Raw genomic sequence first — 25,396 nt, forward strand, 5'->3', positions numbered from 1 at the left:
AGTGACAAGTGGATCTTTTGTGGAAAAAAACCCTGTCCATAGGAAAAATCTCAAGGAGGAAAAAGGACTACTACTACTAATCTGTTATTGACACATACATAGATATTTTGAATATGGGGAATTCTTAAGAATAAGAGCGGGAAATCTACTCTTTTTTATCTTCTTGTACTGACTCATGGACCATAGGTCAAATGCTCCTCATTTAAGATAACTGTGTTGTATTTACAATTATTTTTAGGATAATACATTTTTCTTGGATTTATACAAGAAGAATTGTAAATATTTGTTTAAATTACTTATATTAATCACAAGAAAAATATATAGTTTTGGCTTCTAGCATATCAGACATTTTTATCCTAGGAAAACAAACTCATTTTCAGGCACCAAGTTCACACTGTTTTTCTTACTTTGTGAATAGAGACCACTTCTGGGAAACTATTTCTAGTGCATGTCGTGTTGCAAACTACTGGAGTAGGTGTTTGCACATGAAGTAAACATCAAGCAACCTGGTATTTGACAACTGTTCTGTTTAATTTTCTGTAACTGTAATCGAAGCTACAGCTAGCAATCTGACAGAAATACGTTTCTTAGTTTGTTGAAGCATTCTGACACAATCCAATCATAAAACTTATTGAATCTCTCCAGAGTGAGATTATAGAATATTTTAAAATTTATTTTTCCGTTAAAAAAGAAATCATATGAGCATAGGAATGGAATCTGCTAGAGATCTCTTGGGTGATAAAATCCAGTCATGTGCTGTTGCTAGCAACTGCATTGCACAAGTCCTTACATGAATGTCTGCCATTCTGAGTTAGATTTCTCAGCTTTGATAACTCTATTTGAAGTTTATGTTAGAATTTCACCCCTACTGCTGGTCAGAAACCTTTTTCCAACTTCTAGCCTAATTTTAGTAATTAATATTTCTTAACTGTTGCAACCTTTATAACATTTTTCCATTTGTCTCCCTAGCATTTACTTTATTTGACATTTTATAAACAGTAGTCATAAGGTTTTTGTTTTTTTTTCTTTGTATTATGTGTACCAAGCACATCTGTGCTTCTTTGGTAAGACAGACTTTCTGTTTCCCTGCTTGATCTAAGTGGTTTTTCTACATACCATTTTCATGGTTTAGGGCTATAAAGATGAACTGCCCATACGATGAAGGTTTTCCTGTGCCTCATACACTGGTATTAATATTTACTTATTTCTGCCAGAGGAAAAAATAAAAGTTTGAAACATATCAAGTTGAAATATATATTAAGATCAAGTTTGCTTTTCCTTCTGTCATATAGCAGGGACTCAATAACATGTGCCTGTACTGCATAGAACAGAACAAGAAAAATTTAAGCATGGCCATAATTAATCAGATGAAAGATCCATCTATCGTGTCTCTCACATTTTTCATAAGGAAATGCTTGGGAAAAAAAAAAATGGAGAAAACGTGTATGATACTTCCATGTAAAATGCTTCTACCTTCTAATTAATTTCAGCTCAAAGAATTTTTCAGTTACATGTGATATTACCTATTTAGTAGCTCTCTGTGGTTTCTTTCCTATCTGCTTTCACAGCTTCCATTCTTAATCCCACACAGGCCTGTTGTACGCACAACTTCTGTGGTAGTAAGTTTTACAGGTCACTGTCCCTTTGCTGAGTTTCATCTCTTTTTTGGTTGTTTTGAACCTACCTTCATTTATTGCCAAATATGTCTTTATTTAGGAAGAGAGTGTGAAAAGTTGATCCCTCTTACACTCTCTCAAAGTCCTTTGTGATTTTGTAGACCTTCTTCATATTCCAATGAGGTAATTTATTTTCCAGATTGAGTACTCACAGATTATTCAATTGTTCCTCATACAGAAGTTTCATTCCTCACCTCTTTTATATCCTTTTTGAGATGAGGGAACTAGAACTTCACTTTATGTTCAAACTGTAGAAGAATCATGGTTTACAGTGGCATAATGGTATTTTCTGTACTCTTGTACTAACCTTTAATTTACTTTTTAACTGCTACTGAGCATTGAGCTGACTGTTTCATGGAACTATCTATTATAATCCTAAGGTCTCTCTTCTGAATAGTAATGGTTAGCTCAGAGCATCATTTTAATGTGAAATTAAGATAGTCTTTTCCCCATGTGACACTTTACATTTATCTACACTTAATTTCAGTCATTCAGGCTCATAAGGCATATTCTGCTGCAGTTCTTCACAGTGCTCTCTCACCCTTACCACTCACTCTAAATAATTTAGTACCATCAGCAAACTTTCTTATCTGTGCTTACCATCTTTGCTATATAGTATGTGAGTATGCTGAATACTACAGGTATCAGCACAACTCCACTGGAGATTTCCATTGTTAGAACATTTTCTAATGGTTCTCTTTTAATCAGTTATTTTACCATTTAAGGACCTTCCTTCTTATGCTATAATTGCTTAGTTACCTTAAAAGCCTTTGGTAAGGGTTATTTTCAACAGCCTTTTGGAAAGCTTAATTCATTACATTAACCAGATCACCTTTATTTGTGGGCATATTTGCTCTTTCAATGAACTTCTTTTTTTAGAGTCAGCCCAGCTGACTCTACTCAAGCAAATAATAATTATTCAAGTGTCTGCAGTTATTTATTCTTTATTCTAGTTTATAAGATTTTGCCTGACACAGATGACAAGTTTACCGGTCTGTAATTCCCTGGCTTTGGGGAGGAGGATTTTTTTAAATTGTCACCCTCCTATGGTTCAGCACCAGGGCAGTTTTATGTGAGAAGTTATTCACCATTGTTAATAATTCAGCTATTTCATCCTTGAATTGCTTTAGAACCCATGGGTGAATACTGTCTCTTCTTTGTGATATGTTACTTTTCATTCTGTCTGTTTGTTCCAAAACTGCTTCAAACTGAATCCTTGACAAAATCCCTTAGAAAGAAGAGATGCACAAGGGAGATCACCCCAGTTTCATCCACAGAATGCAAAGAACAAATTTAACTTCTCTGTCATAGCTTTCCTTTTGTATTCTGTTTATATCTATTCATGTACAGGTCTTACAAAGTATCTGTCAGTCTATGTTCTTCTGAAATGTTTAAAGGAAGATTTCTCATTTTGTTTTGATATCTGATAATACAGTCCATGCAGCTCAGTTATTACCCACTTTTGCCCCAGATAATAGAAGAAATTGTCATTTGTTTCCTAGGTGAGATCTTTTGACTTTGCACTACTTAGCTGTCTCTCACCGCATTGTTGCTTAGGTCTGATAGTTTTTCCTTGATCTCAGTAGAAACTTCATCTATGCATTCATTAGCGCATGCCTTACTTCCTCTGTCCAATTCATTAATGAAATAATACAAAACCCAAGAATTATTATTGAGAAACTCAACCAACTCTTTCCCCTAGTTCCCTTGTTAGATTCCCTTCGCTCCTTTCCAAGTCTGACACTATTTGCCATCTTCTCAATCTCAATTACTAATTACTAATGAATGAATAGCAAACAGTACATTGAAATCTGCCTTTATTCCATCTCTGTTAGAAAAAAAAAAAAAACAACAACCCCAAACCAAACAAACCCCCAAAAAAATGTCTTGCAAAAGAGGTATCAGATGGGTTAACTTAACTCTGCCCTTAATGGATTTTATTGTTTCCAAAAGATTTATACATGTTACTTTGTTCTTTGCTTCAAAACATATTTAGTATTAGGCTTATGCTAAAAGTCCATTATTTTCTGGATAGTTATTTTGCCTTTCTTAAACTTGGTAAATCTGTAACTTGCTTGTGAATCCTTGTCTTTCACCATCCTTTTTTTCCCTGCTCCCTATTTTCCAAACTTGATAGATTCATAAATCCCGGAAAAAGAACTTTCCATTTTATGCATCATTTTCTTCATTTTTTTCTTGGATAACTATTACCTGGTTTTCTATGATATGTCTAACATTCTGTTTTCAGGATTTGTTTCTGATGTGGTCCTTTCCACTCTGAAACATTCTCCTATTAGCTTTATTGGTTTTGTTCTCTATGTCCAAATTTGTTTACCTTAAGGAAGAACAAAACTTGAGTACTCATTTTGCTAACACCTTTACCTCTGCTCTTCATTTCATGTGTCTCTTAATTTCTGTGATGTAGCAAAAGGATCTTTCAGATCTATATTTTTTGCATAATCCACAGTTAATATTCACTCTGTACCTGAACCTTTATTTGCTGATCACTTCCTTGGTTCAGACTGTAAGTTAGTAGGAGGTTGTACTTAGGAAGAGTCTCTACAAAAATGGAGAACAGCACATCATGTACCATGACACTTCCTTTGTTGCTAAACTTTTCTGTGTTTCAATAAAGTATGATCAGCCCTACTCCTTAAGGAGAGGATGACTTGGCCTTTATTGAGCCATAAGCAAGGAGCATAGGATTGTTCAGATTTTCACTAGCAGAAGAAATTTTCATTAAGGTTAAGGCAATTTTTATTTAGGAAAATACTTGTGAATTCCTTTTTAAAAAATCTGTCGTAGTTCAGCCCCGATCAGGACCAGACTACGCAGTCTCTCTCTCACTCCCCCCACCCTCCGAGAGAAGAGGGAGAGAAAATATAAGAAAAAACAGCTCGAGGTTTGAGATAAGGACAGGGAGAAATCCTTGAAGTTACCATCATGGGCAAAACAGACTCGACTTGGGGAAAACTATTCATTTATTACTACAAACAGCAGGATCATGAGACAGAGAACAAGATAACCTCCCTCCACCCCTCTCTCTTCCCAAGCTTAACATTATCTCTACTACCTTCCTCTCCCAAGCGGCACAGGGTGGAAGAGGGAATGGGGGTTGCAGTCAGTTCATCATACGTTGTTTCACGCCGCTGCTTCATCGTCGGGGGAAGAACTCCTCACATTCCTCCCCACTCCGTTGTGGGGTCCCACCCCTACGCCACAGTCCTTCGTGGAACTGCTCCGGCGTGGGTCATCTCTTCCACAGAGTTCAGTCTCTCCAGAACGGCTGTCCCAACGGGCCCTCCACGGGCCCCAGCCGCCTTCAGGCATCCACCTGCCCCAGTACGGGGTCCTCCACGGGCTCCAAGTGGATCTCTGCTCCTCCGTGGACCTCCATGTGCTGCAGGGGGACAACCTGCTCCACCATGGTCGTCACCACAGGCTGCAGGGGAATCTTGGCCAGGAGCTGCATTACTCCTCCCCCTCCTTCTGAACTGACCTTGGCATCTGCAGCTGTTCCTCTCACAAGAAAAGTTCGTCACAACAGGCTGGCAGACGCCTCTCAGGATCTTTTTACACCTCATTCACATCTCATCTCCTCTCCACTTCTTGCAGCCGGGCCGCACCAAGTTGGGCCCAGTCAGCTGCTTGGCGAGAGGCCAGAGGGTGAGGCCTGCAAGGCTCATGAGGCCTGCGCCTCCCCCTCTGCACCTATGCCCCCGCTCAGCTTCTTCACATCTTCTCTTCTCTCCTTTTTTTTCTGTTTTCCCCTTCTTAGATACTTTATCGCAGAGGCATTATCACGGGACATTCTGCTACCAATCGGCTCGGCCTTCGTCAGCAGCGGGTCCGCCCTAGGCCCGGCCAAGTCCACTGAACAAAGGGGAGCAACTTCTAGCAGTTCCCTACAGAAGCTACCACCTTAGGCCCCTTGTCACTAAACAAAACCATGGCAAAATCCTACAGAAATGCAATTTTTTTTTTTTTAAAGTCAAGATTGTCTAACAAGTAGAGTAAAGAAGTTTCTGAAAATATACCATTTCTTCACTAGACAAACTTAATAAATTCTGATGGTACATGCAAGGCTTCACTGATAAGAAGCACTGCTGTGCATTCCATTAGTGTCTTATCCCATTGAGCAGGCAGTACTGAAATTTTCTACTCTTTCAGAAACATGAAATCAACTTGTAATAAACTAGAGACTTAATCAGACCCAGTAACTACCCAATGCATCTACTGATTTCCTGATTTCTGCTGTTTCAAGGCCTTTGTCAGCAGAAGCTGGCAGAAATGTGGATGTATTTGAATGATTCTATAACTTTAAATGACAATTTTTTCACTGTTCTTTCCTCTTCCCTTCCCCACTTTGTTCTTTTCGCTGTTTTTTTAGCACTTGAGAGCTCAATACTATCATTACAGGACTTAGTGTTTTACTCTTTCTACAAAACTTTGTTCATTTGTGACTTCTATGATCTTTTAAAATGCATCAGTACACTTACAGTCTGAGAAGACATGTTTATTTTAAATTAAGAATTTAGGTAGAAGTACAAATAGTGTATAACTTGTAGATTTCTGAATTGATGAACTTTCCCCTGAATAGAAATGCAGCATCTTACTTGGACCTAGAATGGATCAGGTCACTTGCTCAGATATTTCAAACATTATGTTAAGATGTAGCTGTCAAAGGCAAGTGCATAGTTATAGCTCCACACAGCAATTTTCCAGCATGACACTAAGGGTTTAATGCTACTTTCAGGAATACACCATTGCATAGCTGTGATTTGAGCCAACTTCTTATATATTCTCATCATTTACTGCTATAGTTCTTTTTCCTTTACACAACAAATACGTGAGAAGTCAGCCCTCAGCATTCTCATTTACAGGTGATGTGGAAAGAAAGCAGAGATGACTTACAGATTGACCTGTTGGAGCCAAATATAAGGTACTCAGTATTCATGCTAAGAAAATTTCTAAAATCCTTCCTCTTAGGAGCACCTCTCATGAGTGAGCAAGCCACCTTTCTAAACACAGGCAGTGACTTAGATGTCTGGGTATTCTGCTGAGATACGCTGAGGTTATTTGGAAGCAGAGCCAAGAAACCAGAGGTACAGTTGTAAAATATAAATGAGCTTTCAGAAACTTTTCATATATATTCTTTAATAGTGGCCATTTATACTATCTTAGACTGACACCTAACTAGGTAGGTATATTTGATTTAATAACCATCTTTTGTTCTGTATGAAAAGGTAATACAAAGATGCACTGTGCTTTAAAACAAGATTTTGTTAGCTATGGATTGATGAGGGACAATAAGAGCATGGTATGTTATGGATTTCATAAACTTAGTATTTGAGTTACAGTCTTTTTTAAAAAAAAATATCATGACATCTCATTCCATATTAATTTCTGACATGTAATTTTTCCATTTTACTCTTTACGGTACCACTCCATAAATCCAGGATAACACTTTAAAATGATGGTCTTTGTGCTAGATTTTGGAGTCATGGAGGGAGTGCAAAGTGTTTTGAGCCACATTACTTGACTCAATTATTAAGTCTAAACATGCTGATTAATTTGTCAACCCAGACTAAATGGACCGCTGCATAAATGTAACCTGGTAAGAGGTTGGTATTTTTTGTTCCCTAGCTTTAGTTTTCTGCCATCACTGAACCCAAAGGCAAAAATACTAATCAGTACAACTGAAGAAGTGGATATGAATTTGTATATGAACCTTCTACTCTATTTGTTCCCGTGGCCTAGAATACTTCATTTCTAATGTAGAAGTAACTGTTACCAGAACATGTGCATATACCTTTACCTAAACTTATTCTCTGAACTAAGTTTATAGTACTAGAAGATAAGCAGATAGCCCTAGGTTAGGATTAATCTCATACAGAAACAAATTTGCTCTGGGCACCTAGAGTGCAATTCTATTTCCTGAACTTAGGTACCCAACACCAGCTGAAAGACCTCAGGCATTCTGCCTGGCCACCAGCTGCTGGGGATGTCCTGCTTATTCTACCATATCTGTCACTAGGCATTTCAATTTAGCACCTAAACTAAGCTCTTGAAGTTGAACCCTTTTACCTCAACTCTGAAAAGTATCTAATTTTAAGATGGCACTTACATTTTTAGCTATTTAACCTAATTCTAAGTATATGCATGGTATTAAGTATGTGATTAAGATGTGCTTAATGCTCTGTAATGAATTTGTACTTCTGTGCCTTGTTTCTTCTATCTTAATCTTCTGTGTTTAAGATTAAACCTGTAATGGTAGGTGTAGGAGGAGTGCCCCCTCCATTGCAAAAACAAGATGTGGTGAGGTGTACTTACCAGAAGAGTGCTTTAGCGTTGCAAACGGCAGCATCTCACCTTCAGGGAACAATTTCTGTTGCCTCCTGTTACTCAGACCAGACCTGTGAGGGAGGGATATGCCACACTTTCTGTGCTGCAGACCTAGGCATGATGGATTAGCCTGGTCACTCTAGGTAGGACGACAAGTAGAGCAGATTGTCCAGCTGCAGCCCAAGGGGAGGTTTTAGCTCTTCTGTGAGATGCTGTCTTCTTCTTCTTTTCAACAGTTAGTACTATTTGCCTTTCCAGTGTGACACAAAACACAAATCACGCCAGGACTATAGCAAGCTATTGGGAAAGAGGTTATTGGGATATTTATCTGTCTCCAACCCTCTCTCTGGCTTTTACAATACCAGTTGATTTCTTTTGTGTTAGGACAGCGAGCAAAAGTAAAAAAAAAAAAGGTTTCCTTAAGTGCTGTAATTCCAGTGAGAACATCAGTACTTGAGATATACAATGTAAAGCTGTTATAAAGCCCAGCATAGTCATCTGCTACTTGAGATAGCTTCCAAAAAATACATTCAATAGTGTCTATAAACATGTTCTTTAATTTTTCACTCTCTACATCTCTTAGGAATGGAGGATGTTAATAATTTTGCATATATCAATGCAAGTGCAATTCAACTTTGTTCTGACATATAGTCTAATGGGCTTTAAAATGGAATTTTGTTTTCTGAGTGCTAATTTTCAGGTAATAACTTTCTAATTTATTTTCTTTTTATAAAGGATCATTGATTCATTCCCTTCAGTGAAACTCAGTTGGCTTTCCAAGAGAATTTATGAAAAATGCTGAAAACAAGGATCTATCCCTGCTGCTTTTTTTTTTTCCACCTTGCTTTGCTCTCTGTTCTGTCTGAAGTATATTCTTTTTATTCTTCCCTAAGCAAGCTTAGACTAACAGGGCTAAACAATAGTATTTTATAGATATATATGAGTATGAAATGGGCTCTTTGAAAAAAAAAAAAAACAGCATCTTTATTCAAAGAGGGATTGAACATTAGTGACATTCTTCCTAAAAACTAGATATTCACTATGGCCTCTGATATATTAATATGATAGCTGTTTAACAGTTGTACCAGAATTGTTCTAAGCAATCAGTTTGAATCGCACAGATTTTATCTGAACTGATGTTATTTTACAAAAAGAAGAATGACAATTTTAAAATGAAATGTGACCTATTGTGTTATCATGTTGCTTTTATCATTGAGTTAAGTCACAGTTGAGTATATGTGAAGCACAGTGGAGACTGCCTGGAAGTTTTCTGTTACAGTGCAATATAGCAATCCCAGCTAGATAATAATGCTTAATGTGAGTGATAATTGGAAACCTTTTAGTGATCCTATTTAAGAAAAGGCTGAACCCTAATGTTTAAGAGAGTGACATGGCAGGAGAATTAATTCAACAAAAAATGACTGGAAACCCAAGCTGTTATTTTAGTCTGATTTTACACATCCATCAGTGGAGGGCAGGTAAGTTAGTGTCTTTTAAATAAAGCCTGTACATATTTTGCAAGCCAGATCATGTTGTCATTTTGCAAGCTGTTCCAGAAAAAAAATACCTTTTTTAATTAATCATCTGGTTATTTTGATATTATGGAAGGAAAGCCAGGCATGGAAAGTGAAAGATAGGGAGATTGACATTCCTTTGTCTTTCCACTCCTCCAGAGTATTTTTTTTTCTCTCATATTAGTTGTAGAGAAAGGGATATATCAGACTAATAAATAGCAACAAGATCATGACATCTTCACTACGAAAGCTGGTGATACTAAGAGCAATTGCCATGACCAGAAAGCAGCAGTGTCAGTGTGATATAGCTTTGGAAAAAAGGAATATGCAAGAAGATTCACTGTGTATCTACCAACCTTTTCCTGAAAAATTTGTGCCTTTGCATAGGAACAGAACCACACTCCACCTTTTCTGTGCTGCTGCAAATCCTCATCATGGGCAAGTAGATCATATAGGACAAATATTTGGCCTCAGTAATAAAGATCATTCTACATCAGAATTTCCACCTTCTGCTTCTATACGAGCAGTAAAACTCACGAGGCCTCTCATGGCAGGGGTGTTGCTCTGTTGACCTGCAATTCTTAATTTCATCCAATGGCCGTAGAGGCCCTCAGCCCTACTCAGTGATAGACTCAAGAGACTGTGATGAAGTCATGCTAAACTCAAAATGTCAGTACTTCCTTGGTCAGGGAAGCATGCGTCCTGGTTGCCAAAAATAAATTAAACATAAATACTTGAGTAAGATAAAATTGCCCATTCTACATGAGGAAAAAAAAATGACTTGCACACAACTAGTGATCAATTGACTCTGAATGCTCAATTCCCTAATATTTATAACACAACCTGAAATTAAATTTAGGAAATTTCTATTGCAAGCAAATTAGGCCATTAAATCATTTTACTATTCATTTTATGATTTGTATGGAAAAAAAAGTGGATATGTGGTCAAAATTTTAAAATCTTTCTCTCTTCCAATTATTGTTTTCAAAATAGATTCACCTTTGACGATTATTAAACAAGGTTTTTGATTTATGGAAGTCCTCCTATATCAGACACTAACGGCTGTTTGAGGACATTTGACCTAGAAGATGGCTATACAGTCACTTTCACAATAGTATGTGATGTGAACCCGAGCAAATAACATTACCGGGAAATTACAGAGGCATGTTATCTCTGTCAAAGGGAAAAATATCACTCCTGAAAGAATGCAGTTGGAAAAGAGGTAATGGGATGAAACCAGATTATTTACTTTAGAATAAAAATAGCAGCTTCAGTACCTCTTACTCTATTGTCTCTTTTATTAAGACATTTAACATTTTACTAAATTCTCAGGGTTTCTAATCAGAGATTATTTCTTACTATAAGCTTCGGATATGGATATCAGGCACTTTCGGCATAAAAGCTGAGTTGCCATTTCACATTGTCAGAATAGACTTAAGCAGAGACACAAGTATTCAGCAGTCCTTCCAAAATTTTTCTGTCATTTTCATCTTAGCAGGAAAAAAAAAAAAAAAGTAACTTGTAACAATTCAGACATTTCTTTGCGCTTTCCTTTATAAAAAATTCATGTGGCTTTTTGATATCATTTCAAAAGGCCAAGTGGTTAAAATTGTCCTGATTTTCTTAGAAGGATGAGCAGCTTTTAGATGCAAGTTGAAGGACAGGCAAGCATGTTTGAAGACTGTCACAAATTGTAATTCTGCCTTTGGAGATTTTTTAGTAATATTCCTTTGATCAGTTTGAAAGGATTATTCTAGAGAGTTCTACTCCAGGTATTTTTCCTGAGATAGGAATTTTGTATTTGCTTGCAGTTTTTCTTATGAATCTTTTCATTTGAAGACCTTTAGCCTTGTACTGACTTTTACAAAGGATCTACATGCTTTTCATTGATGTTTCCCATTTTTATATTTGGTTTAGACTTTTTTTGCTCATATTCTGGGCCACTGAGCAAGAAGTTCTAAACTTGTGATCCTTCATCAGGAAGATCTTGGCTAAGGAACTGATTTTCAGAGTATGGGCTCTGCTCAGAGCAAACAGGAGAAAAGGAAAGGAAAATGGCTAGAGATTTCCTATGTCCTAGTTATTGTTCATAACTCAGCATTTGCATTTCTTTATTTTACTGCATGCAAAGTATTTTAGATAAGTTATTTTTATTTTCTTTCCTGTTGACATATTCAGAGCGTACTGCAGCTACAGCCAGAAACTGAGACATGTATTAGTATTAGATGGCAATAGTATTAATTATCCTTTTTTTTTTCTTTTTTTTTTTAACTTTAGGCATTGTTTGCTAAATCTTGACTTAATATTATACATGTATTTTGTTCCTTTCATGAAAATTGGAAGCATACAAAAACAAAACAAAAAGATATGAAATTAGTATGTTTTAAGGACAGCTGAAGACATATTTAAAGCTTATTATCTTGTTGTTTGTTATCCAGTCTTACATCCCATTACTGGGAGGCTCATTTGAGTTATGGAGAACTACAAATGCTATTTGCAATTAACTATAATCCCAGCATTAATCAAATACTGAAAATATATTGAAAAAACACCTGATTATTTATTTTTTTGTCTTTAAAGTTTGTTTATTGTTATCTCAATATACAATATTAACTTCAAACTTGAAGCAATTAATACACAAAACCCAGACTTTATTCCCCACAGTTTGATTTACAATTGTATTCCTGTAACAAACTATTTTAGACATGGCATATGTTTTGGTTCTGTGTTGTTTCTTGCACACTAATAGTCTAGGCAGAATTGCAATGATTTGAAAAGTAGTCTGGACATTTCTGTGATTCCATGTAGGAATGAAAACTACTCATAACTGCGAGATGTTTATCTTAAAAATTTACCATCCTGATTTCCTCATCACTCAAAAAGTAAGACTATGAAAAGGGCAAGTATGGTAATTTTGATTTATAGTTATAAATTGAAGTAAAAATTTAAGATTTTCTATCATGGGCAGAAAATGTTGTTTATATTAATATATAACCAAATAAGAGCTCAAAAGCTTTCTTTATTTAGTTGCTATGTTCCTATGAATATAGAATATTCTAAACAGTATTTAAAATAGGTTTTGCCTTTGTACTTTTTCCTGCAGGGAGTTTCGGAGTCTTATAATCCAATGCACTAAGTGCCGGGGGCATGAAATGACATTGCTGAGTTTATACCTACCTCTCAGAAGTGCACTCACAAGTAACAGCCTCAACTTCTTGGGTCACAAAGTTTCATTTAAGTGACCCAGTAGAGTAGTGGAGTTGTACAGAAGAGACGCAAGAAGCTTTGAGACCAGACTGGTGTACTGGTACAAGGAATAAATACTGTTCTGAAAATGATTTAAAAGCTATCTAAAAAGCATCAAAGTGTGTGAAAATTGTGAAGTACATCAGTCCTAGAGAGGAAAAGAAACCAAAGACCACACTGGGTCCTTCTGTGCTCTCAAGGTGAGAGCTCCTGTTACTGTTGAACTTTGTAGCCCAGAAGCCAATGTTGCTGTTATTATTTCAGTAATGATTGCAGTTGTCCTTAGCTAGTTTGGAAAAATATTCTTCCTGTCTCTCTTTCATTCTACAGAATTGTCTATTAATGAATAAAACCTCACAACGCCCTGGTAGAAAAGCAGTTTTTATTCTGTGTCTATAACCATTTCACACTGGGTTTTATATACTTATTTTTTTTTTAACACGAATCAGCCACTTGACAACTTTTGGAACTAAGTTGTTGATATATTCTCCATTTTGTAGAATACATTTATATTGTAGGAAAATTTATGTTTTACTGTTTAGTCAGTGAAGAGTGACAAGCTTTTAATCTCCCACTTTGATTCACAAAAGGCTCAGATTTCTAATTTAGGCACCTATGTGAATACTTGACTAAGTGCTTAATAAGTATTATTTTATTTTTACAGCCCCATAAAACAAATGAATTTTTACTCCCTGTTTTATATGTGGAACTGAGACAGTGAAAGATTAAGTCAAAACTACCTAATAATTTTGTGTGCCCAGGAAACTATACGAAGTGCCACTGAAAAGTTTTTTGCAACTTGTGTTGCATCACAGGGGAACTATTACAAAGAGAATCCAGCTCTTGTGCTATAGGGCACATCCTATATATTATCTTCATGGAAGACAGTCCTTTCCCATCTGGCAGTCCACAGGCACTATGCATGTTTCAGCTTCTCATGAACGTATTGGGACTATGTTAAAGATATCAGTCTTATTCATTATGAAACCCCAGGTTACCCCTGGAGTGGGTCTGCCTTGTGATCTGAAATGTCTAAGAGTTAAAATCTATTTAGTTTCTTTAAGACTAAGAGCTCATTAATAATTAATCCCCAATGTGTTAAGAAATTTTTACTAATGATGCAGTCAGTTGATCTTGACAGCAAAGATGTAACATCATTCAATGGCTGGAAGCTTGTATTTTCACAAATTAAGTGTAAGTGTAAACACTGGATCTTAAATCCCGGAAAGAAATTGCCAAAGACAAAGATATAGGCTTTCATCAGCAAAAGATCCCAAATAAAGCTCATCTGTTTTTGTTGCTGAATGTAGATATGGTTAAAAATGAAAAAAAAAAAACCTCCCCAAAAACTCAAGGTACTGCAGCCTCAGTTGTTTAGGGTATCAGGATGGATAGTCACACTTTTCTCTTTGGATATTGTCTGAATCTCTGGAGAATAAATACCATGTAATTATGGAAATAAGTGAATATCATAATGTTATTCAGGAATTCATTAAGACTGCAGGAAACATTGCTTCTACTGACAGTGTTGACTTTACAACTCTAATGTTATTTTATTTTTTTAATGTACATTTTAGGTTTTAAGAAAATACAAAATTTTTACCATTTTGTGTCATCCTGAACAAAACATGGTTCAGCACAGGGGTTGAAATCTCTTGTTCATTATGTGGACCTGAAAATTATCTGCTAAATTTGTGAATATCGGTAGTAGAAGTTTTTAATGTTATGTTTGGTATCCACATGAAAAAAGAATCAGATATTTGCTTATGAGCTATTTGGCACATCTCTGAAATATTATGTTCAGTTTCAGGATGTGGAGAAGCATGACTGTTGGTGCCTTTGTTGTGATGCCATCTGTCATATCTCATAAAGTAAAACTTAACAGTATCCATGGGTTTGTGTCCTCTTGTTCTTGAGTCTAAAGGTTAGGTGAATAGTAGGATCAAGTGGATTTGTGGGGAAAACAAACAAACAAACTCAGTCTATACACATGTGCACTCTCAGGTGTCCTACCTCAAATATTCATGTAATATAAAGTTAACAAAGAATTTCTGTTCTCTCCTGGAAAGTAGCCAGTTTCCCTAACGAAATGCACAGATAACTCAGTAATATTTCTACACATAAAAAGGTATGAACAATTATTATGTAAAAGTATGACAAAAACAATTCATTCCTGAGTAATTCTTTGTTTTGGATTTTTACATTAGGCTTCATTACTCAAAGTAAATTAAACAAAGATACTACCCTACAATAGTCCCAGAGAAGAAAAGAGTATTTAATTTGCATCCAGTTAATATTATTCATGTTCTGGAAACACTAGCCATGCTGGTGTGGGGTTTTTTGGTTTTGATTTGTTTATTTGTTTATGGGGCTTTGTTTGTTGGGGTTTTTTAAAGAAAAACTACCAATATCAATATACCAAGATAAAGCTCAGTGACAGATTTGAATATGAAACCAATATTTGTAATTTTTATTTCAAGTATCTGAAATTATATGCAGGGTATCATATCTTACTCTATGATTCCTCCAATTCTTTGTTCAAGTTTTTAAAACTTTTTCTATGAATCAATGTCCAAAACTGAAATCTGTGAACAGAAGACAATTATTCCTTGAAGATTTCTTGACACTTAAAGATTTCTTGAGGCTCTTGTTAAAATAATAAAAAATAAATGTTCCTGTAGATGAGATCAAGCTCTTTTTAAGTATAGCAGTGGTTAAGCAGGCTATAAAATGCCAGCATATTTTGTTATAAAAATCAGTAATATTATGTTGCTGAATCATTTAGTTTTGCTTGGAGATGTGAAAGAATAAAAGAGAACAAATACAGCTTTTGGCATTATTCTTTGAATGTAATGATAATTACATGATATTATACATCTACTTATGATGCATACATGGTTAGAATATGTTTTCAGAATACAAAGACAGAATTTGAACTTGAAAGTAAACCCCCCAGGAATCAGTAGAGAATTTAAGGGAGTAATGTGATCAAAATTGTGGATCTGTTTAAAAAATGCTAGGAAGTATTTTGAGCATAGAAAACATGTGTGTTCAGTTATATTAAAAGTTACTAGATGTTCCTTACTTTGAGTATGTGAGTAGTTTTTAAAAAATCGGAGGTACTACACTCATAACATAGGTAATTTGCTTAACAGAGATGCGTAGCTGAGGGAAGGATGTGGATAACTACTGAAACTGGGAATTTACAGGTATCACTGATAGTAGAATCAAGTTCATAGGAGCACAGAGTACCATAAACAGCATTATAGTATTTAGTTTATCCACATGTTATTGATCCTGAGCTCTTAGGAGCTCTGGTCATTTTATAACCATGAGTCTCAAAGATGAGATTCAGCACCTGTTGAAAGTATCATTTGAGCATTTCATCATTTGAGATAAGGGAAATACCTGTTATAGTTTTTAATTGCTTTCATCTATTTAGATGCATTACTGTGTGATGCAATTATGAAGGATGATATAGAAATGTTGTTTTGCTTTGGTTTGAAGGAAAGAATGGAGTATGCAATCTGTAGTGTTACTGATTGTGCTGTTCAATTGAGAGACTGAAGAAATAGTTCTTCAAGCAAAAGACTACTGCTTCCTATCACCTGTTCTTACTCCACACAGCACTAGGACATGGAACTACAAGAACATGTCAAAACTGAGCTAAAATAAACCAAACTCGAATGCGTTGCTTTCTGGCCTATTCTGTTTTTTTTTTTTTTTCTGTTTGCTATTTTTTTTTCCTTCTGCAATCAGTTTTCTTACCAGCTATTTTTTTTTCCTCTTTCCTCCCTCCCCTTCCTCCTTGAAGTTAATCTCATAACATTTTCCTTTACCCAATCCTGTTATTCTTGCTGTTTCAGTTTACATATTTTTGGGATGGATTTTCATAGGTATCAAACAGAAATGATTCAGCAGCAATGAGGTACTTAGAGCTTTACTCAATTTTCTAACAAAGTTAAGGTGTTTTTTTTTTTTTTTTTAAAATGTTCATGTGGTAAAACATGAACGTGTTTTTGAAACATTTTAGTTTCTCTGAAATCTACTATAGGTTTCAGTCAGCTTGTGCAGAACCAGTACATGATGTTAATTTTTCCAAGGTCTGCCCTGCTATGCCAAACACCCTTCCACAGCACTGCTGGCCAACAGCAGCTTATCCTGCTGTTCTTCTCGATGGTGCAGATTCTTGAGAACTCAAAGGAAGAATGTTTTCCAGATTTTCTTTGTTGTGCAGGCAGAAGCCTGACAGCCATAACCAAAACTAACAACTTCTCAAGTTTGTAATACTTCTATTTTAAAAAAAAAAAGTATTTGTTTTGGAATTTGAGGGATTTTCTGTAAAATAAAAATGTTAAGGTTTAGTTAGCTCCATGCTTAACCACCTTGGAGAAAAAGAAACCCAGTTATGTTTCCCACAGACATCTTCTGTATGTCTGTGAATGGTTCCATATTTTATAATACCACACTTCTATTAATGCGACTTTTACATGCAAATCCTGTTTCTGATTATGAGAGCCATTTATAGAGCTATAATACCATGGAACATAGAGTCTGTAGTGTTTTCACTATTGCTGTGTCAAAATAAAGCAAGAAGTCTAGATTTTTTTTCATAAATTCAGACCCATAAATTATTCCCTCCTTTGCTTAAAATGCCAATAGCAAAATATAACTGTCAAGAAGTATAATAGTAAGTGTATAATTAAAGTAATGAAAAAAATTACTGGTAATTAAAGAAAGTTATAAGAAAAAATTAGTTCTTCCTTTTTTAACTGGAAAAGAAATATCATCCTGCTATTCCATGCATTGTTCTGTTTTTACATCACCATAGAAAGAGTATATATTGAAGTAATTTTAATACTTTTCTCTGAATAAATCATTAATTTGGATGGAGAATTCTTCACCTGAATTAAGTCAGGTGAAGAATTAATCTTCCCCTTAAGCAAGTTAGGTTTTCTGGTATATATGTGACGTGTTTTTTGGGTTAAGTGCAGCTTTTTTTCTCTGCTTCACTAAGAGTTGAAAGATTGCAATAATCTTTTTTTTTCATTTGGTTGAGTATCTGACCAATATTTTTTTCATTCTTTTCCTCTTTGGCTAAAGTATAAAAACTTCCGCTTTTGTTCACTTAATAACATTTCTATCAGTTCAGTCTTGAGACTTATTAATTCTGAGAGGGTTTTTTTAATAATGATAATTTCATTTTAATTCTTTATTTTAAAAGGTGATAAAAGCATTTTCTCAAAATGAGATTTTGTCATGTAATTGCTGTAACCATTGAGTACTGAATTGCAAAACTGTTCTTTTACAGGAAACTAGACCTGTTTTTATCAGTTTCACTTAAATAATACTATTAAGCTCTATGTTACTTTACTACTATACTTTATTACAATGCTAATATAAATTTATAATTTAGCCTTAACATTGACAATTATTAGTTTTGAATATAATTTTTCTGTAAATACAGGAAACAAGGTTGACTCTGAATCTTAACTTTCCCAAACTTTTCTGAATGTCACAAAAAATTACCTTCACTTCTCTGAGGTTCTTTGTTTATGCAAATGTCCTGGTTTTATTTAGTGAGTAGGGGGGCTACAGTGGTAGCTTCTATAAGAAGCTGGTAGAAGTTGCTCTCCTTTTTTCAGTGGACTCGGACGGGCCTAGGGCAGACCAGCTGCTTGCCTCGGCTGAGCCAATTGGTAGCAGAATGTTCCCTGATAACACCTCTGTGATAATGTATTTAAGAAGCAGAAAACAGGAAAAAAGAGAGGAGATGATGTGAAGAAGCTGAAGCAGGGGCAGAGAGGGGGAGGCACGAGCCTTGTGGGCCTTGCAGGCCTCACCCTCTGGCCTCCTGCTGGGCAGCTGACTGGGCTCAACTCGGCCCGGCCCGGCTGCAAGAAGTGGAGAGGAGATGAGATGTGAATAAGATGTAAAAAAGATCCTGAGAGGCATCTGCCAGCCTGTTGTGAAGAATTTCTTGTGAGAGGAACAGCTGCAGATGCCAAGGTTAGTGAAGAAGGAGGGGGAGGAGTAATGCGGCTCCTGGCCAAGATTCCCCTGCAGTCTCTGGTGATGACCATGGTGAAGCAGGTTGTCCCCCTGCAGCCCATGGAGGTCCATGGAGGAGCAGAGATCCACTTGGAGCCCGTGGAGGACCCCATACTGGGGGAGGTGGATGCCTGAAGGAGGCTGTGGCCCGTGGAGAGCCCGCTGGGGCAGCTGTTCTGGAGGGACTGCACCCCGTGGAAGAGATGACCCATGCCGGAGCAGTTTGAAGAAGGACTGTAGCCCATGGGAGGGACCCCACTCTGGAGCAGGGGAGGAATGTGAGGAGTTCTTCCCCCGATGACAAAGCAGCATAAAAAATGTAATCCCCATTCCCTCTTCCCCTCTGTGCTGCTCCAGGGGGGGAAATGTGGTACAGATAATGTTAAGCCCGGGAAGAGGGAGGGGTGGGGGGGAGTTATCTCATTCTCTATCTCATTATCCTGCTTTGGTTTTAGTAATAAATGAATCTCTCCCTTTTCTTATCTCAAATCTCAAGCCTTTTTCCTTATATTATCTCTCCCTGATTCCCTTGTAGCGTGCAGGGAGTGAGAGAGAGACTGCGTAGTCTGATCTCGAGTGGGGCTAAACCACAACAGCAAATAAAATTATACTGAATGTCTCTACTGTGTTCCTATGTACAGTAGGCTGAAGCTTATTGATAAAGCCAAAGTGAATTTGAAAGATCATATATTTTCTTTTTGCTTCTGCTGAAGAAAGCTTTTTTTTTTTTTTTTTTTTTTTAGTTTACTTAATTGGCCATTAAAATATATTAGGTGACCTATAAACCTGCCCTGATAATTTTTGAAAACTACTTGGAGCTGAACCAATTTTAAGGAAGACAGTTGCAAAAATCTTCGTGAGTACTTCTGAAAACTCCATTCAACCCATTTTCAAAAGCAGTCTTTAGAAAGGATTTGGGGGCATGTTTTCTTACTGTTCTTCATTCTTATTACTGTGCTGTTCTATGGGGCGCTGTCTTTGAAAAAAGTGCCTGTTACAACACTCCCAATCTTTTCATTGCAATGGGAGCCAAAACATAAAGCAGCTTACAGAAGTTAGTATCCGATACAAGAGAAATGACTTGTAGAACAGAAGATTTTGGAGTTGGACTGGTGAGACAGTGCTACCTGTTTTGCAGACAAGCAAGACATTTTTGTCATTTTTCCAGTTCAGGTTAAAGAAAAACCATGTTATCCATGAAAAGCACACATCTGACAATAATACTTAAGTGACTTCATAAGATTAATAATCTGAAAAACTTGTTTCATTTATACAGGTATTTCCAACTTTTTCTAAAAGTACTTTTTAAAGGGAGTTTCGTATTGTACATTTCTATATTTATTTAGCCAGAGATTCACTCCTTGTTTAAAAAAAAAAATCTTCCATTAGAGATATGAGTCTCAATTATACTTCTAAGTCATTTTAAGCTGTTAATTAATTAAGCTTAGCAAACATGTCATTTTGAAAATTGTATAAACTCAGTTTTTAATGAGAACCTGCTTTTCTGAGTCCATGTACAATTCTTGTTCAGAAAAGGAGATTTTACAGCAATAGTACATAATTCACAAGCTCCTATAAGTTAATTTTTTCAGCCTTGCAATGATGGATTTTGGCCTGATGTTTGTATTATACATGGACTGTGTATTACGGTACTGCATTTATCTAAATGAAGGCATCACAAAATTAAGACATGCCCAAACATATATATATATATATATATATATATAAAATATATATACTTTTAAAGGATCAAATTCTTTATTCCCTCCATGAATCCTAGAACAGGACTAAGAGAATAAGCAGCCATATAATAGGATTTTTGTCTTCATTCAGTGTGTGCTTTCTTTTGTTGTTTATTGTCTTCTATTCAGCTCAGAAAACAGAACTGTTAATTTCCTTATAAGCGCTTGCCACTCAAATATGTAAATGCTTCATAGACATTAATTAATGTATTTTACAAGCTCAACTATGAAGTGAGGAGTGCCATTGTCATAATTTAGCACATTAATGCTGCCATACAGAAAAATAAAATAACTGAATAACAGATTAGTGATGCAAAATGGATTACTTTCTTACCTAGCAGCAGCTTTTCCATAATTTCAACATACTTGTTTTGGACAAAGAGGTCTTAATGCTACTGTTTGGTATTTTTGTGAAACTTCGTAAATCATCTATTAATTTGGTTACTATCAAAGAAATATTTAAACCAAACTTCAGTGTAACCTGGACACTCAGAGGACTTTACTATCTAATGTTTTCCTTCAGAACAGAACTTTTATAGCATGTGAGATAGTAATACAAAAATTGTTTTTTTCTTCTTCTTCTTTCCCTTAGGCATTTCCTGGAAATACAAACTCTGATAGTGTGGTCCGGCATGATTTACAACATCCAGTTATTGCTCGCTATGTACGGATAGTTCCTTTGGACTGGAATGGAGAGGGCCAAATTGGGTTAAGAATTGAAGTCTATGGCTGTTCCTATTGTAAGTTTTTCCGTGATCATTCTTCCCTCCCCCCACCCCCCAAATAAAAATTGTCTTTGGATCTCAGATTAAATCTCAAGTACTTTTTGCTTAGATAAAGATGTTCCAGGATTGCTAGTTATATTGCTCAGGGGTTCAGGAAATAATTATTGTAACCTTAACTCTGAGTTGCTAGTTTGTTCTTCTCTGGAAGATGCAACATTGGAATTCACTATAGTGCTTTGAAGTTGTTGCTTTTGATCTTCATGGTTTCTCTTGCAGAAGGCTTTGACTACTGTGTAAGCTTGAACGGGCCTGTTGAGGAAAATACAGTATTCAGACAAATGTCATGTTAGGTCTTAAGGGGAACAACTGGGAAGAAGGACATAATTCATTGCCTGGTGTTAGATCTAAAATTAAGCAAATAAGAATTCCGTCAGAGTAGCTCAGATTGTCTAAGTATGTGACATGTTTTTCAGAGGTTTTTCCTTTAGTATTTGAATATGACTTCAGAATTTCTTTTGAAATCTGGATGAGGAATGGTACAAATGCTTCTGAAGTTCTTAACTGATCATGTTTTAAGAAAAGCAAGGTTAGTTTCTAAATGCCTTTCATTGAATTCAGTCCAGCCAGTGCTTAAGGAAATTCTACAAACTTGCAAAGAATTAAGTGTCTGATATCCTATTTCTAAGTACATATTTTTTTTTATGCAGTATCCTGGCTTTGTTGATATTTTAGCTGGAAGGAGCTATTTGAGATTTGTCTTTTAATAACCAGATGTTAGAATAAGGTAAGGAGCACACATTTGGAAGTCTCATCCATTGATTTCACTGGGTGACTTAAGGCACATGGGAGCCCTTTGCTGTCCTAACTAGCAAAAAAGAAAAACACCTTGCGATTTCAGTTGTTGATTTGATTTGGATAGGTAATTAAGAGGCCATATACTTTCATTCAGCACCACTAAGAACCACAAAGAATTGAGTTTTGGTATTATTTTTCCTATTTCCATGCAACAAATTAAAACCCTATTTAAGAAATGTATATTAAACCACAGAGAATTTCCCAGGAGCTGCAGTAACTTAGTTGAGAAAACAAATAAAATTTGCTGTGGTGTTGGTACTGCTGTGCTGAGGGCATGCATAGGTGTTAGATATATTTGTAAAAAGACAACAGCGCATTTGTTATTTGAGAAACTGTGGGTTACTGTAAAGTTGATCCGTAGTCAAAGAGAAATTAAGCTTCCAAAGTTTTAGGTACCACTGTGATTTTTCAATACCTGACTCTTAATAAACGAATGTTTACCATCATACTGCTAAAAAGTTTCACGTGCAGTTTTAAGTATACCAAACACTACGGTGTAGTTAATTTTGCAGTATACTTCATTTTTAAGTATACCTCCTTACTTGTACATCAAATGTAAATTCAGATGTGTGATACAAGAAACTAGTATTTAGTTTATTATGAAATATGACTCTCTTTAACAGAAAAAATGTAGCAATATCAAACAATAAAAGCCATGATCTTTGCTGCAATATTTACAGATACAAGTAGGAGGGTTTTTTTAATGAAAAGGATAGACAAAATACTGTATGTACATGATAGGATGCTTTTAGAGGCTCAAAGTAAATATGAGAAAAAGTAAAACACAACTTGTTGATGAAATTATTTGATGAATAGTTGCTTGTTTGACAGACTTTTGGAGGAGAATAAAAAGCATCTGTCAAGGAAACAATGTTTGGAACTATGAAAATACTGATAAAATGTGTCTTTCACAGAACTGAGGTTCTGTGTAATTTTACTGAGAGAATATTGCTGGTCTGTTTGTATTTGAAGTTATTTCAATATTTATTGAGGGGTTTTCATATAACATTAATAGTAATATTTTACATTTTTATGTCTATAGGGAGTTTTCTTTCAAAAACGCTTCTAAAATGCAGTGTGGTTTTTACATGCAGGAATTAGGCTGCCCCCAAAATGCTATCAGTAGATAGCAGCAGAGCAGTTGAGAAGAAAAATGAAAAATTGACTCTGTTAAGACAGAGGAAAGCAGCCCTTTGGTATGACTACTGGAAGAAGGGAGCAATGTGTGCAAATTCTCCACGTGTCTTCAGATGCGTCATTTGGACCCAGATGTATAATGCTACATTGCTCCATGTAGACGTGTCCTTTGGCAAAGGCACAGTTTTTAACCTTAGGTTTAGAAATGCTTATATTGGCATATAAATATAAGCACTGCCATTAACAAGTGTGATTTGTAGGTTAATCCTACTGTCATTAAAGGAATTGACCTATTAGATAATCAGTAATTTTCAAACCCTGATAAAAGATAGGCTTATAGCCTTATCTGCCCCAAATTTTGGAAACATTACTTAAATAAAAACACTGACAAATATACTGCAATCATAAATTTTCTTTAAGTTTATAGATTCGTATTTAATATATTATTTTATTTAGATATTTTAGAGAGCACGCTTTCAGATATAAAAATAAAAAACATATTTTCTCACAGTGCAAGAAGGATTTAATTGGTAAGCCATACACTTAGTGACTACAAAACCTCTTTCCTTGCACATTACTGCAACCTGGTCATTAGTCTCAGAGTATTAAGAAAAATACTTCCTTGTATTAAACTGCTTATTCAAAAGTCAGGTAATTAATTGCCATATTTTCTCGTTCTGATTTTGTTTGGATATGCATATAAGATAGACATTTAGTTGGTTTTTTTTTCACTGGAGGTGGAATCTATGTTGTACCTTGTCCAGCAATTGAAGTTAAAAAAGAGGTGTGATTTCCAGAGAGGGATTAGAGCTCACATCTGTTCCCTGGAGAAGTTCATAACATTACCAAATCTTCTTCTTTCAGTTTTGTTTTGTTTTGCTTTAAGTTTGAAATCTGGGCTGTCTTGAATCTGCACCTTTGTATTTTGTGTAGATGAGATCTGTGGGATTGTGCTCCAAACACAAGAGCTCACAGAAGTAACAAAAAAAAAAAAAGAGAACTTCACTTTTTATCTGTGAATAAACAGTGTCATTGAATTTAGAAAAGATTTTTGTTCTCCATAGGGCAAAACAGATTGTCTTATTAAGAAAAAAAAAATAATTGGGTTAATAACTGGCTTAATGGCTATGTTCATGGAGGAGTTGCATGAGAAAAACAAGCCTGGAAAACAACAACAAACAGACTATTATGTAACATAAATTACATTTTTTTAGTCAATGGGAGTTTTAGCTTTTATTTTAAAAAGATCTATTTGATACCCTGTAAAGGGGAAAAGGGTCTTTACACTTGCAGTGACAACATTTATCAAAAAGCAAGTCATAGAATTATAGAACAGTTTGCATTGGAAGATACCTTAAATATTGTCTAGTTCCCAGCCTGGAAGGTGTCCTGGGCAGGGACACCTCCCACTAGACCAGGACGCTCAAATCCCCATCTAACCTGGCCTTGAACACTGCCATGGATGGGGCATCCACAACTTCTCTGGGCAACCTGTTCCAGTGCCTCACCATCCTCATAGTGAAGAATTTGTTCCTTATGTTTAACCTAAACGTACCCTTTTTCATTTTAAAGCCATTACCCCTTGTCCTATCACAACAAGCCCTTGTCAAAAGTCCCTCTCCAGCTTTCTTGTAGGCCCCCTTTAGGTACTGGAAGACTGCTACAAGGTCTCCCTGGAGCCTTCTCTTCACCAGGCTGAATAGCCCCATCTCTCTCAGCCTGTCCTTGTAGGAGAGCTGCTCCAGCCCTCTGGTCATCTTTGTGGCCCTCCTCTGGACTCTCTCCAACAGGTCCATGTCATTCTTATGTTGGGGGCTCCAGAGCTGGATGCAGTACTCCAGGGGGGGGGTCTCATGGGAGTGGAGTAAGGAGGGAGAATCATCTCCCTTGACCTGCTGGCCACGCTTCTTTTGATGCAGCCTGGTTTTCTTTCTGGGCTGCAAGCGCGCATTGGCGGGTCATGTTGAGCTTCTCATCAACCAACACCAAGTCCTTCTCCTCAGGGCTGCTCTCAATCCATTCTCCACCCAGCCTGTATTTGTGCTTGGGATTGCCCCAACCCATGTGCAGGACCTTGCGCCTGGCCCTGTTGAACTTCATGAGGT

General features: G+C 36.1%; 1 protein-coding gene across 1 annotated transcript in view; it reads left to right on the plus strand.

Annotated features, from left to right (window-relative positions):
- CNTNAP2 (contactin associated protein 2) overlaps positions 1 to 25,396 on the plus strand; it is a 1,234,090-nt gene that overhangs the window by 501,175 nt on the left and 707,519 nt on the right. Inside the window, exon 4 of the mRNA XM_086743072.1 lies at positions 21,167 to 21,314. Within this exon, the coding sequence (XP_086599198.1) occupies positions 21,167 to 21,314 (148 nt within the window). The remainder of the gene's footprint in view (positions 1 to 21,166; positions 21,315 to 25,396) is intronic.

Source organism: Chlamydotis macqueenii, chromosome 2 (genome assembly GCF_036417535.1).
Source record: "Chlamydotis macqueenii isolate bChlMac1 chromosome 2, bChlMac1.mat, whole genome shotgun sequence".
Classification (NCBI taxonomy): domain Eukaryota; kingdom Metazoa; phylum Chordata; class Aves; order Otidiformes; family Otididae; genus Chlamydotis; species Chlamydotis macqueenii.